At 42.1% G+C, this 15,092-nt stretch overlaps 1 protein-coding gene across 2 annotated transcripts in view; it reads left to right on the top strand.

Moving 5' to 3' along the window:
- The window catches only part of Anapc4 (anaphase promoting complex subunit 4), a 32,700-nt gene extending 18,186 nt beyond the window's left edge, over positions 1-14,514 (top strand). For both annotated transcript variants that reach the window (XM_005392036.2, XM_005392037.1), the window contains 13 exons: positions 2,212-2,267; positions 4,323-4,369; positions 5,200-5,256; positions 5,552-5,608; positions 7,909-8,002; positions 9,654-9,751; positions 10,332-10,393; positions 10,475-10,513; positions 10,612-10,713; positions 11,634-11,708; positions 12,828-13,001; positions 13,700-13,823; positions 14,160-14,514. In XM_005392036.2, the coding sequence (XP_005392093.1) occupies positions 2,212-2,267; positions 4,323-4,369; positions 5,200-5,256; positions 5,552-5,608; positions 7,909-8,002; positions 9,654-9,751; positions 10,332-10,393; positions 10,475-10,513; positions 10,612-10,713; positions 11,634-11,708; positions 12,828-13,001; positions 13,700-13,823; positions 14,160-14,390 (1,216 nt within the window). In that variant the 3' untranslated portion in view covers positions 14,391-14,514. The remainder of the gene's footprint in view (positions 1-2,211; positions 2,268-4,322; positions 4,370-5,199; positions 5,257-5,551; positions 5,609-7,908; positions 8,003-9,653; positions 9,752-10,331; positions 10,394-10,474; positions 10,514-10,611; positions 10,714-11,633; positions 11,709-12,827; positions 13,002-13,699; positions 13,824-14,159) is intronic.
- The last annotated feature ends 578 nt before the right edge of the window (positions 14,515-15,092 follow it).

Here is a 15,092-nt window from a genome sequence, read left to right as displayed (position 1 = left end):
AGTGTTTGCATTGTAAGTAACCAGACACAGCGGAGATACTCGGGAGGGTATGTGCAGGTGGTGTGCGGATGTCTCGCACTGTTTCATGTCGGGGCCTTGTGCCTCCTTGGGTCTTGGTGTCCTGGAGTGGAGGAGGGTCCTGGAACCAGTGGCCCACAGCTGCTGAAGGAGGACTCGTGGGGAAGGTGAGCTGAGAGGGAGGCAGGGAGGAAGCCAGCCCTGGTGACGAGGGGGCAGCAGGCGCAGTGGGCGAGGGCTGGGCCGAGGTGGGCCGTGGCAGAGGGCAGCGTACCCAGGGCTGTGCAGGTGAGAGGGCCCGAACCTTTACTCTGGGAGCAGTTGGAGCCCCCTGGGGAGTTAGACGTAAAATAAGAATAAGGCTTAATGTTTAATTTTATTAGTACAGATTTGTGATGCATAATGCATTTATTGGTTGGTACATAAACGTGTCACCTCTTAGTCCTTTTTACTTCGCTGTCCCCCACTGCTCCCTCCTAAGACTTAGGTTTTAAAAAGATCCCCCTTACTACCTTACTTAATATTGAGAACAGATTATAAGCGGCAAGGACAGAAGCTAAGAGAGAAAGGGTGGTCAAAATCTGGATATGTTTCGGAGTATAACAAGATTTGCTAAATGATTATATACAGATGTTAGTGCATATTTTCTAAGAATAAGTTTATTTTCTTACCTGACCATGGTATAGTTAACAAGTTAGGGTTTTAAACATTGACTCAGTGTTTTAATCTGTAGTTGAGTTTGAATTTTGCAAGTACCCTAGTAACGTCCAGTGCAGTGAGTGCAGATTGCGCTCACAGGAGTTAGTGGCTGTGTCTCCTTAAGCTTGAACAGTTTCTCAGCCTCTCCTGGCCTTCCCTGGCTGCCCACGCTGGGCTCTGCCGGGCACATGGCCTCTGCCCTTGAGTTTCATCAGTCACCGGGCCTTGACGTTTCTGAAATTTGTTCTAATCCTCTTCCGCTGGTCTTTTTATTTCTTCTTTTTATTGAGTTTATAATGTACACGTCCCTCCCCGTCCACTGTCCCTTTCATGGCATCGTGGAAGGTAAAGATACAGAACCTAGTACTCAGGAGACAAAATGAGAGGGGAAATGACAGTGCTTTTTCTGTGTTTTGAAGTGGTTTTTTGCTTTACCACGTTTGCTGAGGGCAAAACTAAAGTGTGAAGCTTTCAGAGATCACCTTTCAATATGAATGAAAGGCAGTTAACATCTTGCTCCTTTCAAGAAAATAAAACAGCATTGTTTTTATTCTGGGTTACAAAAGGAAAAACTGAGGCTTTAGACTTCTGATGTAGGCTTGGTTGCTTGGGATGGGGTAGGGGATTGAGAAGGACACAAAAGGACTCTTTCTTTTCATTGTTTCTGCAAGAGATATTTGGTTATGATGCTTGTGATGTACGGGATGTTGCAGTCTTTAGTTTCAAGTGTCTTACTTTGTACAGAAAGGTTAATGATACAGACCCACCTGACCGGTGGTATTGTCAAGCTTGGTGAAGGGGACTTGAGAGACAGGAATAAAACATGCAGTTATTGTGGGTTTAGAGTAATTATCTCATAGAGTAATTACCTCGTAGGTATAGCTTTAAAGAGATGTTTTTGAAAATTATATTCCATTAGTTTCATCAAAATGATGATGATTTCCGTTTATAATACTATATTTAACTTAGGGGAACATTTGTGTAAGTCTAGGGAAATTAACTTTTGAGGCCTCAGTTATTGTCAGTTATAGAGTCCAAAATCAACTTCAGAAGATTGATTCCAGAGGTTATAACATAGTACAAATTTGTAATGATGGGGTTTTTTTGCTTGAGTTGATGTTTTTGTTACTGACCAACAGATATTTTTTAAAATAAAGAATAATGGTGAAAACTCTTTTTTCCGGATTTATTTGAGTCAGAAAAGGACTTCATACTTTATTGAATGTGGGGAAAGAATATACAGTTTGTGATTAGACAGTTACAGCCAGTTAAAATCTGAGTTACTTTGCTTTATTTTTGAAAAAAATGAAGATACACTTTTTCTTTTTAAATGTATTTTTATGGGTGTGTTTGATTTGTAACATCTGCTGTTCCAAGGGCTTAAATGTCATCTAGATAGGGTGAAATAGAAGTTAGGAATATTATATTCTGTGACAGTTGACAGTTATACATGAATGCAACATAATCTTTTTTTCTTATTTTTTATCTTTGTAGGGTTATAGATAGCAGTATGAAAAATTTCAAGGCATTTTTTCGGTGGCTGTATGTGGGTAAGTTAATTGAGTGACATATTCTTCTAGTTTAACACTTTTTTTTAGTTTATGGGCATATTACCCTAATAAGATTGAAGGATCTTTAAAATTAGTAGTGTAGAATAGCGAGCCCCCTGCGTGCCTCACCCAGCTTTGTCATTGTACATCCCCCAGCCCCAGCTCCCTGGGAATGCTGACGGCCATCCTTCTTTAGTGTAATTGAAAATAACATTTTTGAATCCTTTCTATAATTGGGCACTTTTGGTGCTAGAGTTTTTAAAAAACCCTTGAATATGTTCTTTTATATCGTGGCCTCGCGGCCTCTGGGCCTCCGCAGTCCGTGACAGTGGCTACTCGCGGCTTCCAGTTCTCCGCAGTCCGTGACAGTGGCTACCAGCCATGGGTTGGAAAGCTCTGAAACTACGGACTGGGCGCCCTGGTCAGTCTTGCCTTTTGAACGTTCTCAGGCGTTGTGGGGGGTCAGTGGTGGTGCAGAACGGGCGCGTTTCCATCAGCACTTCGTTGGGCAGCGATACCCTAGCTTGACAGCGTGCAGACCACGCGAGGTCTTTTCCGCATCTCCAGTGTCTTTCACGTTGAGGGGGCAGTTTAATTGACAAATACCCATTTGCTTGATATTAAATGTTTTCATATTCACTCTGTCAAAACTCAGTTGTAAATGGAATTTATCAAAATTCTAAAAGAGTGAAAAAGAAGGTGAATTACCTCTCGTGTGCTGCTACCCCCTTTAAATGTCTAGATCTTCAATTCTAATATTATAAAGGCAGACAGTAGCTGATCGATCATTTATCAGCTTAATTTATCAGCTCATTTATCAGCTTAATGTAGTTACTGTTGCTTAAAAACTGTGATCTGATACTAACACTTGAAATTCTTGGATTTTTCTCCCTATACAAATGTTAGCCAGAATGGGGAACTAGAGTGTTTGTCAGATCAGCGTATTGAAGATCTGAGTTGTTAATTGAAATAAATTGCAGTATTAAAACGGAATGAAACCTGAGAAATCCTTATCTGATGGAAGTCATAGTTGGATTTTGCTTGTAGTTAGTGCACATAATTTATGCCATTTCTGTATTGTTCGCCCTGACTAGTAAGGACCAAGATTAGATGAGAAATGAGTTACTGCTCAGTCCTGAGAAGAGACGCTGGAAGGCACAGTGGCTTGGCCAGCCGGAGACCGAGTGATTACCCTATCCTGCCAGCAGCAGTGGCTGAGTGACCCTGGCTGTCTCTTCTGTGAGGCGCAGTCTGCCTGAAGACCGGGGCTTCTGCTGCTGCTTCTGTTCGGCTATCCCTAGCACCTGCAGTACAGTCAATCAGTCCGTAGTCTTTTTGAATGGATAAAGGGGTGAATTGTGCAATTACGGTATAGCCTACTTCTTCAGATCATTTAGAAGTTTGAATTAAACGGTTTCTAAAATAGTCTATATTTGTGGCGGCACTTCTGACACGCTTGTTACTGATCCCACAGTGGAGGAGCATGTTCTGTGACCAAGCAGAATCACGTGCAGCGTCGTTAGCCTTGACTTCGGTTGACATAATACAAAGCCACGCTGCTGATGAGGGCAGCCCTGTGGCGGGACACGAAGAGTCAGCCACAAGTGCTGAGGAAAAGTGTAAAAATACTCGTACGCGTAACTGTGTGTATGCACGGACATCTGAGTGCACACGTCCATGCAGCAGCAAAGGCCAAGGGACGTACACACGTCTTTGGATTGTAAGCTTTGGAGGAGACGGCTGTTCGCAGATTTTGAGAGAAGAAACTCTACCCGGTTAGGAGGAGGGACTCCTGCAGGTGTTGTCCCCGCACAGACTGCAGTTAGATTTGTCTGGAGTGGCAACAGATCGAGCGAAGAAAAAAAGAAAAATAACAGTTTATAATATTTAGACCAGTACTGTAGTTTTGACCCTGAACATATTTAGAGCTAAGTTCTTTACCCTTTGGTTTTTATAATAGGTTTTTTTGCTGAAAAGAAACTGTTCAAAATGGAAGGTTTAGTCTGTGAAATTTTTAGTTTTCCTTTAAAGACAGTTTTTAACTTATATTTCCAGCAATGTTGAGAATGACAGAGGACCACGTGCTTCCCGAGCTGAACAAGGTGTGTATGGGCGTGGGGCCGGCGCCGCACGCCGCAGGTGTGCATCGGTGCGTCAGCCAGGCGCGGGCCAGAGATGCTCTGGAAAACATAGTGTGTGTGCCCAGCCTGCACCGACCCTTTTCCTTGTCCTTGTTCCCTAAATGGCTCGGTATAGCAGCCGTGTGCATAGCATTCACACTGTGCAGCATTAAGCATGACAAGGAATCAAGGTGACTGAGGTGTGCGGGAGGATGCGCATGTGCTGTCTGCAGTTGTGCCGTCCTACAGAAGGGCCTGAGCACCTGCAGACTGCAGTGTCCGTGGCAGTCTGGGGACCACCGTTCCACAGATACCCAGGGACACTGCGTATTTTTCTGACGGACTGTTACTTTCCTGACTGAGCTCAGCTTTGCTGGTCTTCTTGGTGTGATACTCTGACACAGTTAGTAATTAACAGGGTAGCAGGCTGTAGACATTAGAAAAATCCCTTAAATCTTATTTTTCAGAAATTTGCATGTTTTTTAGTTCTCGGTCCATTTTACAGCTGTGTAAATTTACAATTTTCATGTTTGTGTAAGGTTTTATAATATATATAACATAGCATCTTTATATTTGTTACTGTAGCCTCCTTAAATGTTAAGTAGATTTTTGTTTTACTTGAAAATGAAGCACTTCCATTTCAGTACCTATGTTGAGATCTGGTAAGTTTCTTCCTACCTGTAAGGATTGTGCCAAGTGGCCCTAAGATTTCCCTTAAGGGCATTTACAGCACAGCTCTTCAGGTAGATTGGTGGTTTTACTGGGGAGCTTTTTTCCAACTTGATTTTTTTGTCCCTTTTCATTCCTGATAGATGACTCAAAAGGATATTACATTTGTTGCAGAATTTCTTACTGAACATTTCAATGAGGTAAGAATTACATTTCTATGATTTAATTTAAAAGAAATAATTGTAATAGACCTAGAAGTAAGAAGTAATTAAATTTAACCCAGTTGAAATTCTTAGCAATTCCTTTTTAAAAAACTGTTGAACTAATTATTTACTAAACAAAGTCTGTCAAGTGAGTTTCCGTTTGTATCTTACAATCTGTAAAAGAAAAAAGCTGCAATTAGCAGCTCTCCTACGAAATCCATTTTGTGGTTTAAATTTAAGGTCTTTTTCTGTTAAGCTGACTTTAAAATGAAATTATGTCTGTTCTTTCTAGGCTCCAGACCTTTATAATCGAAAAGGAAAATACTTCAATGTTGAAAAAGTTGGTCAGGTATGGTCTTAGATTGAACTTAGTTTGATTTTTAAGTACTAATTATAAAACCTTAGCATAATGTATATTATCCAAAGTTCACGGAAAATAGTATAATTTTGTTATAATGTAGTCCTACCCTTTTAGTAAAATAATGAAAGAGCAACAGTTACTGAGCCCTTTCACGTTCTGTTTGGCTGGTCTGAGGACTGGACCCAGGCCCTTGTCCTTACTCGGCAAGCGCTCGACCACTGAGCTCCACCCCAACTCCACTTCCCACTTCTGTGTTCCTTTTTTTTTAATTGCTTTTACATTCTTAATGATTATTGAGGACTACAAAGCAATTTTGTTTATGTGGGTTGTCATCTATTGGTGGTAAATGTTATTAGATAATGAAAATTACACAATAGACAATTACTTATTTTTACCTACTTATTAATGTTAATATAAATATTTTAATGAAAAATAAACTTAAGAAATTGGGGTGGTTTATGTTTTTGCAAATGTCTTTGCTCTTCAGCTTAATAGGAGACAGCTAGATTCTGTTGTCCGTTTTGATACGCTAACTTGGTTCTGTATGTAAGGAAAATCTGGCCTCACCCAGATCTGTCACTGAAAGGAGAAAGGACTGTAATGGATTGTTGAGGTCGCCGAGGACATCCTTTGATACCCCCCAAATCCAGACTAGTGGTTGTGTCTCAGAGGTTACTTTCAGTGTAGAATCTAAAATGGTGTCAGTGAACTTTCCTTACTCTGTTACGTTAAAACCTGTTCACCTGTCGTGCTCTTTGAAGGGGTCTGTTTTCCATGCATGGTTTGTGACATCGGCCTTGGTCATTTGGAATCCTGGTTCAGGAGTTAGGCCGCTCTCCCCGGCACTGACACCCGTCATCACACGGCGTCCAGAACTCACATTCACTGACGTCAGCACCAGCTGAGTCAGCAGCCTTTCGGTGCTGTGAGGCTGTCACACTCACGGTGGCAGAATAGAGTTCATACTTCTAACTTTGCTTAAAACTTTAAATTCTATCATTGGCAGCAAATACTGTCAGTTGTTTTGCTCAGAGTGGCAGGCTCACTGTATTAACTTTCAAAAAAAATCTGCCAAATACACCCAAGCATGAATTAATCATAGTTCGTTCCCAATTTTTCAAGTAAAAAAATGAAACTCCATTTTTAAATAGTGTCCGACTTACAACTATAACTCTTTTCTAAGTACTTTTTCTCAAGATAATTTTTGTACTTTGGTATGTAGCAAAAGTGTCTAATATATACCTCCTAATTCTCGCCCACAAAATATTGGCTTATACTTAAGAGTTGAGAATTACTAAAATTAATAATTTTATAGTGCCCAGCTGAGCATGGTGGTGCATGTCTGTCATCCCAGCATTTGGGAGGCTGAGGCAGGAGGATCACCATGAGTACAAGATCCATCTGGGCTACATAGTGAGTTCAAGGGCAGCCTGAACTACATAGCGAGAAAACCAAAAAAAAATAATAATAATAATAATTTAATAGCTCTCAGAAATAGGTCTCAGAAAACCAAAAAAAAAAAAAAAAAAAATTTAATAGCTCTGTCAAAGTTTAGTGAAACTGAGAACATGACAGAAAAGGATATGACTGCCGGTGTCATTGGGGCCAGTACCTTTGATGATTGTTGAAGGCAGCAGCAGTTTCCCCTCCACTGTCAGGTGTCAGCACAGTGGAAGGACAGGTGACGTCTCAGCTGATTATAAAGCTTAAAATGAATGCTGAGAGCATCTGGGGACCCCCAGTGTCTGTGACACACTCTGAGGTCAGCTACCGTAGAATTGATTGACAGTTGGTACTTGTAAAACTCAGCCCATGATTTATGTGTGTAGGATTATCCAGGTGTGGTGCTACAGGCTTGTGGTGGCCTCACTCTGGCTGACTGAGGCAGGGCTGCAAGTTCGACCCCAGCCTGGACAACTTAGACCCTGTCTCAAAATGAAGAAATGGGAGGGGCCTAGGGATGTAGCTCGGTGTGAAAGCCCTGGGTTCAGTCCCCAGGGTCCACTGTCCTTCCCCAAAAAAGATTAAAATATGCTTGTGAAAATGAGACATAGACTTTAACTCAGCTTACGATCTCTGCATCCGCTGCGTTCTAATCTTTTCAGTCATTTGCAGCTTGTTTAGTTGGTGGCACTTAGTGAAATTTGGTGGCCTCACTTAGAATGGTAACGTGCTTTCAGAGGACTTGGCAGTCAAACAGAAAACTTACTGGGTAAGAAATATCATATAGAAACAGTTTGGGGAGCCTCACTCTTTCCTAAAGTTAAATACTATTTTTGTATTTTTAGTACTTGAAAGATGAAGATGATGATCTGGTGTCACCCCCTAACACAGAAGGAAACCAGTGGTATGACTTTCTCCAAAATAGCAGCCACCTTAAAGGTATTTTGTGAACCAAGTAGACTTGGGCCATGTAAATGTTTGAGACCAGGTCTTGCGTAGATCAGCTAACAGGTGGTCTCATATTTGATGAATACTTACCTAAGTTCTTTAGACTTTCTGTGTCCATTTTATTTGATTAGCGGCATAGTAAAGTAAGGAATAGGATATGACGTTAACCATGGCAGATAGAAAAACATTCTGAAATTAACTGTGCTTTGATAGGTTAACTGTGCTGACCCCAAACGAGATGTGACCCCTTCTTTTGACACCAACCACTGAGTGTGTGCAGTTGAGTTCAGATCTGACACCACCTGAGTTAGCTTCAGACCCCAGGCCCCGTTGGGGGTCTCAGTCCCACCACCCTGTCCTCCTGAGCACCAGGTCCGCATGTTAGTGCCCCTCTGCCTGACTTGGCCACTGCCCTCCAGCTTGGATGATTTGCTGAGTGACACACAGAACTCAGGGAAGCACACAGATGTCCCGATTGGTTTATTATAGCATATTGAACTCAGGAGCAACCACTTAGAGATGCCGAGGGTAGACATGGGGGGAGAGGACAGCTTCCGTGCCTTCCTGGGCCCAGTGTGTTCAGCAACAAGGAAGCTCTTGAACTCCATTTGAGGGTTTATGAAGGCTTCACTGCAGAGCCAGGCTTGATTAAATCATCAGTCATTGGGGGTTGAACTCAACCTTCAGGCCCCTGTGCCTCCAGGGAGGCTGGAGGGAGGACCTGACTTGGGCTTGGTCTTCCTGGCACCAGTGCCCGTCCTGAGGCTGTCTAGGAGCTTGACAGAGTTGCCCCATTAAAACAAGACCTCCCTTCACACCTAGCACATAGCAGATGCCAAGGTTTGTTTTGTTGCAGCACCCCAGGGAATGAACTGAGGGTTTTAGGAACCCTTTCCAGGAACTAGGGACAAAGACCATGAGACCACAACAGCTGTCACTATTGGAAGCTTCAAGTGCTTGCGTGATAGAAATTCGTTTTGTCCAGCACAGCTTTACCTGAGATGCTCTGTACAGGGGAGGCCGTCAGAGCCATGGAAGAGGGTGTCTTCAGAGTTAAACTGGGGTTGATTCCTAGCTCTGGAAACGTAGTCATTTTCATACTGGCCAGTTGCCTTAACCTCTTCTTTTCATCTATAAGTTGGAGAATATGATGCTTGCATATATGGTATTGTAAGCAACAGAAATAACAGATGTAAAAAGAACTTAGAAGAGTAGGAGTGGGTAAGTGATGTTAAACATCGCTTTCTACTGATAGAGATTGTGTGGTTAGGGCTAGTTTCCTGTCTGTTGTTTCGTTTTAGTACGGCCTGCCATTGCTGTTTCACTGTGGCAGAGAATGGAGATGAATGCCCTTTATTTCTTGCATAGCTCCGGCTCCCGAAACCTTCCTTTCGTACAGCCAGCAGAACCCACTGTTGCATTTTGGTGGAGCCAAGCTTGTACTACGGTTGATGGTTTTCAGCGGGCTGGTGGGTGGGGGTTGAGGGAAGGTAGAAGCCCGGTCGCTTTGACGAGGTGTGTGAGGGCGTAATGAGAATCCACTGTAAGCAAGCTGAGTGCCGGCTAAGCAGATTATTTTGTCCTAATTGTGGTTTGCTGTATCTTTTTTTTAAATTTTATTTCTGTTTTTGTTTGAAACCAGAAAGCCCTTTGCTGTTTCCTTATTATCCTCGAAAATCACTGCATTTTGTGAAAAGGCGGATGGAGAGGATTATTGATCACTGTTTGCAAAAGCCAGCAGTAAGTCGGAAAGAAATGCATATCTTTGTGTAGCAGCAAGAATATCCACACTATGTGGCTTGCTTAAGTAAACATCCGTAATTATTAGGATGAAGTGTACGAAAATGCTGATGCTCAGCTGTGTTTAACTGTCAGAAATGTCAGTTTCAGATGGCTCAGTCTTACCCATTTTGCTAATTTCTTAGATAAATTTAAAAACTGGATTAGCTGTCATCTTTAGTACTTTATTTGCTCCCAGAGCACACCATTATAAATGGCTGGAGCCCAGAGCTGATGTGTCTTGTGTTTCTTGCCAGAGGCTGGGAGTGAGTGGTTGTGAGGTTGGAGGGAGCTGGCCCGCCGCCTGCCATGCCCCTAGCATGCCAGGTCGGGTAGAGTGCGTGACTTTTTGCTACAGTGGAACAGTGGTGCTCACGTTTTCTGCAGCGTGTCTCTGTTCATGTTAGTGCTTTGATGACGTTTTCATTTTATTTTTGTGGTCCTGAGGATAAAGCCTAGGGCCTCACACATGCCGTGCACTCTGCCACTGAGCCGCGTCTCCAGCCCCTCTAATTATATTCTTAAATCTCATTTTGTATAGGATGTCATTGGAAAGTCGATGAATCAAGCAATCTGTATTCCATTGTACAGAGATGCTAGAAGGTAATTCTGTGTATCTTTTCAGTGGTATAATTTAGCAGCCAATTTAAATTTTTCCTCACTTTTTTTTCCTTTTTGTTTTAGTGAGGACTCTACACGTAGATTGTTCAAATTTCCTTTCCTGTAAGTGTACATCTCCCTTATCTTGTGTGAAAAGTACACTTTTATCCTAAGCTTCGTCAGCTAAATACAGTATTATAGCATTAAATTTTTTTCCTTAGGTGGAATAATAAAGCTTCAAACCTGCATTATCTTCTTTTTACTGTTTTAGAAGACTCACTTTATAAAATGTGCATCTTAAGGAGACATACTGATATTTCCCAGTGAGTATTAATTTGAAGTTTGAATTGAAGAGATACAAATGTGTTACATTTAATAATAAAACATGCAGCTTCCCTTACGGCATTTCAGTTTTTAATTAAACCACCTTGTGACTTCAGGATTGTCAGGTAACTGTTCTCCATCGCCGTCCCATGTCATGAGATGATATGGCTGAGTTAGGAAGCTGTGGTGTGCCTTACCCTTGTTCTAAATTAGTCAGTATTTTATTGGTAAGAGCAGCTGTATGTAGGAGTTCTCAAGGGTGCGGTGGGTAGGGAAAATATAACAATAGTCAGAATTATGTCTCTTTAACTTTTAGAAGTTCAAAACCGTATTAGTAGTCGGGTGTGGTGCCTATAATCCCAGCACGCAGGAGGCTGAGGCAGGAAGATCATTGCGAGTTTGAGACCAGCTTGGCCTCCAAAGTAATCTCAGGGCTGGCCTGAACTGCATGGTGAGACCCTGTCTCAAAAAGACAAAAAAAAAAACCCAAAAAACCAGAAAACTGTATTAGTGAATACTTCAGAGAAAGGGTTTTCACCTTGAGTTGCCTTTTATTAAACAAGAGGGCTTGCCCACAGAGTCTGGTTTTGGGAATCCAAAGTCAAAGTTGTGAAAGGTCAGTTACATTCAGGATACCATTAGGATCTCAGGGACCAGGATGAGACAGTTTGACTGTCCCCGAGGTCCTTGTTAAAGTATCTGGCTGCTTTGGGACTATGAGATTCTAAACTGTGTGCGTGGTTTATCTGTCTGGGTGTTTGAACTACTACCAGTTTCTAACGTGAGAATAGAGGTTTTATGGGCTGGAATCTGGTGTGTAGGTCAGCGTACTAACACTGCCAATTGTATTCTTTCAAGAATTTAGATTATTGGCTGTCCAGATTGTTCCACAAAGTCTCTCTTTTCCCCTTTCTTTAAGGTCTGTAACTAGTGGACTGATTGCTATTAAATTTGGGAGTTTCACATATGCCACAACTGAAAAAGTCAGAAGAAGGTAAGTCTTGACCCTTGTGTGGGTGATAGAAAGAGGTGTGTGTGTGTGTGTGTGTGTGTGTGTGTGCGTGCACGGTTAATGCAGTCAGACTCGATGATAGGTATGGGTAAAGAGCTCTGCCACTTCCAGCAGAGGGGCAGGGTTCTCTCTGTATTTTGTACATAGACAATCGTTTGCTTTACTCATGTAATTGAATGGAACGTCACTACCCTGCAGGAGCTTATGTGGTGATTTTTCCTATAATTAATTCCTCTGAGCTCACTGTCTGCTAAGAAAGTAATACGGCTCTAGGTGGCAGGGCTGAAGTTCTTGTCACCCAGAATGATGAAGAGTCATGTTCTCACCGATCTGGTATTTTCTGAGGATGCAGAGGGTGGCAGTACCTAAGCTGCCTACAAGGCCTTGCAGGGAACAGCTGACGTGACAGGTTGATCTCATTCTTCTTCCTTACATACAAGACTTTGTTTGTTTGTTCGAGTCAGGGTTCACTATGTAATTCAGGCTGGCCTTGAACTCACAGCAGTTCTCTTACCTCAGCTCCCGAGTGCTGGGATTATAGGCATGTGCCACCATGCCTGGCCTCTAAAACATTTTTTTAATGATAGTCTTTGGAGTTTTTTGGGGTTTTTTTGGGTTTTTTGGGTTTTTTTCCAGTACCGGGAATCAAACTCACGACCTTGCGCTTGCCAGGCAGGAGCTGTGCCGCTGAGCTAAATCCCCAGCCCCGTCTTTGGAGTTTTTATGTCTTTTTCATGTGTGAAATCTTATTTTTACTTCCCATTCTGGCTAACCCTGTCTACCTGAGGTATATATATGGTATCACTCAGGAAATTCTCACAGGCTGAAGGCCTCACAGTTATCTGGAGTTACCTAGAACTGTGAACCAGCTCCAGCAAGCTCTTTTTTCATGCATACCTATTTTTAAGGCCTAGTTTTATTTGTGAATAACTAGTACAAAAAGTAACTGTGACTTTAGTACAAAGTAGTGGTGTATTTTAATTATCATTGTACAGAATGTTACTTAATTTTGAAGTTACTTTTTCTCCATTATAAATATGTATGCAGTGTTTTCTCAGTAGTCATGATCATTTCTGAATAACAGAACTTCTGTCATTGTAGCACCTACAGCTGTTTAGATGCCCAGTTCTATGATGATGAGACGGTAACAGTCATTCTTAAAGACACCGTCGGACGTGAAGGACGAGACCGGCTGCTGGTGCAGTTGCCCCTGTCCGTGGTGTACAGCAGTGAAGACTCTGTGGAGTATCAGTTCACTGGGACGTACTCTGCAAGGTAACGTCACTCGTGAGCTAAAGTGCTTGCTATAACCACTAGCTAGTTTTTAACGTATATCAAGGATTCTGGTTTTTAAATAGGTTAGGTAATGGTTTTCTAGTTACTTGTGATAACCATAACCATAGAGACAACTGATCAGAAATATCTGACCAGAGATATTCTTATTTTTTTGTTCAAAAAATGCTGACTCCAATAGTTCTCCTGCCCTTCCCTGAATGGTAAATCCAGAAGTGTTAGCGTGAACACAGTGGGGAATTGTTTGGAGTGGAGAATAGGACTTCCTTAGAGCTAAACTTTAAGGGTAGCTTTACCTTCCTTGGTAGTGGAATTATTTTGTGTTTGCCTTTAGTGTTTCTCAGAATTAGGGCCTCAGTAACCATGCAGAGCCTACAGGGCCAATTCTAAGAGATGCTTTTGGTTGACTAAATATTTAAATATTAAGTAACTAGATTTCTTCTCCAATTTAAAAATGTTGCCATTTGCTTTCTTTGAAAGGTAATCAAAAGCTCACTGCGATGATGCCCTTCCTCTTTAGAATTGCAGTGCTTCTGTAGGGTATTATATCCCAGCATTCCTTCGCAGTGGCTGCTGGAATAACGTTGGCAATGGGAACATGTTCACTGCCTGGGCACCGTGCTGGGAGCCCAGGGAGGAGCTCCCCTGTGATGCCTGCCTCGATTTCTTGCTCCCTGTAGGCTTGATGAACAGTGCAGTATCATCCCCACTCGGACCATGCATTTTGAGAAGCACTGGAGGTTACTGGAAAGTATGAAAGCACAGTACGTGGCTGGGAATGGTTTTCGGAAAGTGTCCTGTGTGGTGAGTATTTGCAAAGTGTTAGTGGGAGGAGACATGTTGCATAAGGGTCTTTCTTTGAAACATTTTACAATTTATAGTTTTTCTTACGAGCCTTCACTATTCAGTTCTCTGGTTCTGAATAAGCTTACTAAGTTGTTAAGAATAATTCTGGATTGTAGTACTCTTATGAGATTGCTGCTACCATATATGGAGGACTGAGTTTAGTGGTTTTATAGTAAATGAACGGTGATATCAGTAATTAAAACATTCTTTGCTTCAAGCTTCTAAGTTGTTACGTAAAATGTATTTGTTAAACCATTAATGAAAAAATTCCTTATATGGCCTTTTCTTCTTCAGTTAAGTTCTAATCTCCGTCACGTGAGAGTATTTGAAATGGACATTGATGACGAATGGGAGCTGGATGAGTCTTCAGATGAGGAGGAGGAGGCGGGGGGCAAGCCCATGAAGATAAAGGAGGAGGTGCTGTCCGAGTCAGAGGCAGACACCCCGCCGGCCGCCCCCGAGGCTGCTCTGGCCCCCGAGATCATCATCAAGGTGGAGAAACTGGACCCTGAGCTGGATCCCTGAGCCAGCTGGCTGCCTCGCACGCTCCCATGGCAGAAAGGGTACAGGAGCGGGGCTCAGATGTCGTGGTTACTCTTGATTTTCTTTGTGTAATGAAGAAATAAATAGTAAATTTTATTTTTTCATATTTCTTGCTGAGCTTTCTTTTTACCACTGTGTACAGAGCTAGTGTTTAAAGAAAGCACAAATTGGGGCTGGGGATTTAGCTCAGCGGCAAAAGCGCCTGCCTGGCAAGTGCAAGGTCGAGAGTTCGGTTCCCAGTACCGGAGAAAAACCAAAAAAAAAAAAAAAAAAAAGAAAGCACAAATTGAATGTGAAGGGAAAGGTCAGTCTTTCCTGTCAAAAGAGTTATTCCCATTTGAGGAAGAAATCAGTCATTCACCACAGGAATTTTGATGCATTTATTTTTAAAACTTAGACAACATTTATGAATTTCTACCTTCCCCTTTTAGTGCACTTTAGGTCTCTAGAATTCTTTGAAACTAATGTTTTGAAATAGATGATACTGATTTACTTTACATTGGGTTTGGTTTTTTTTTTTTTGTACCAGGAATTGAACTCAGGCCCTTGTGCTTGCCAGGCAGGTGCTGTGCCACTGAGCTAAATCCCCGGCCCTATACTGATTTACTCTAATACTAAGTAAAAAAAACGGATCCTGCCTTTTATGATTTAAACGGCCAAAGCACAGCTGGGTACTTGACCTGT

Source organism: Chinchilla lanigera, unplaced genomic scaffold (genome assembly GCF_000276665.1).
Source record: "Chinchilla lanigera isolate Chin_1 unplaced genomic scaffold, ChiLan1.0 scaffold00042, whole genome shotgun sequence".
NCBI classification, from domain to species: Eukaryota; Metazoa; Chordata; class Mammalia; order Rodentia; family Chinchillidae; genus Chinchilla; species Chinchilla lanigera.
Note: the sequence above shows the minus strand (reverse complement) of the source record. Positions and strands in the feature narration are given on the sequence as shown.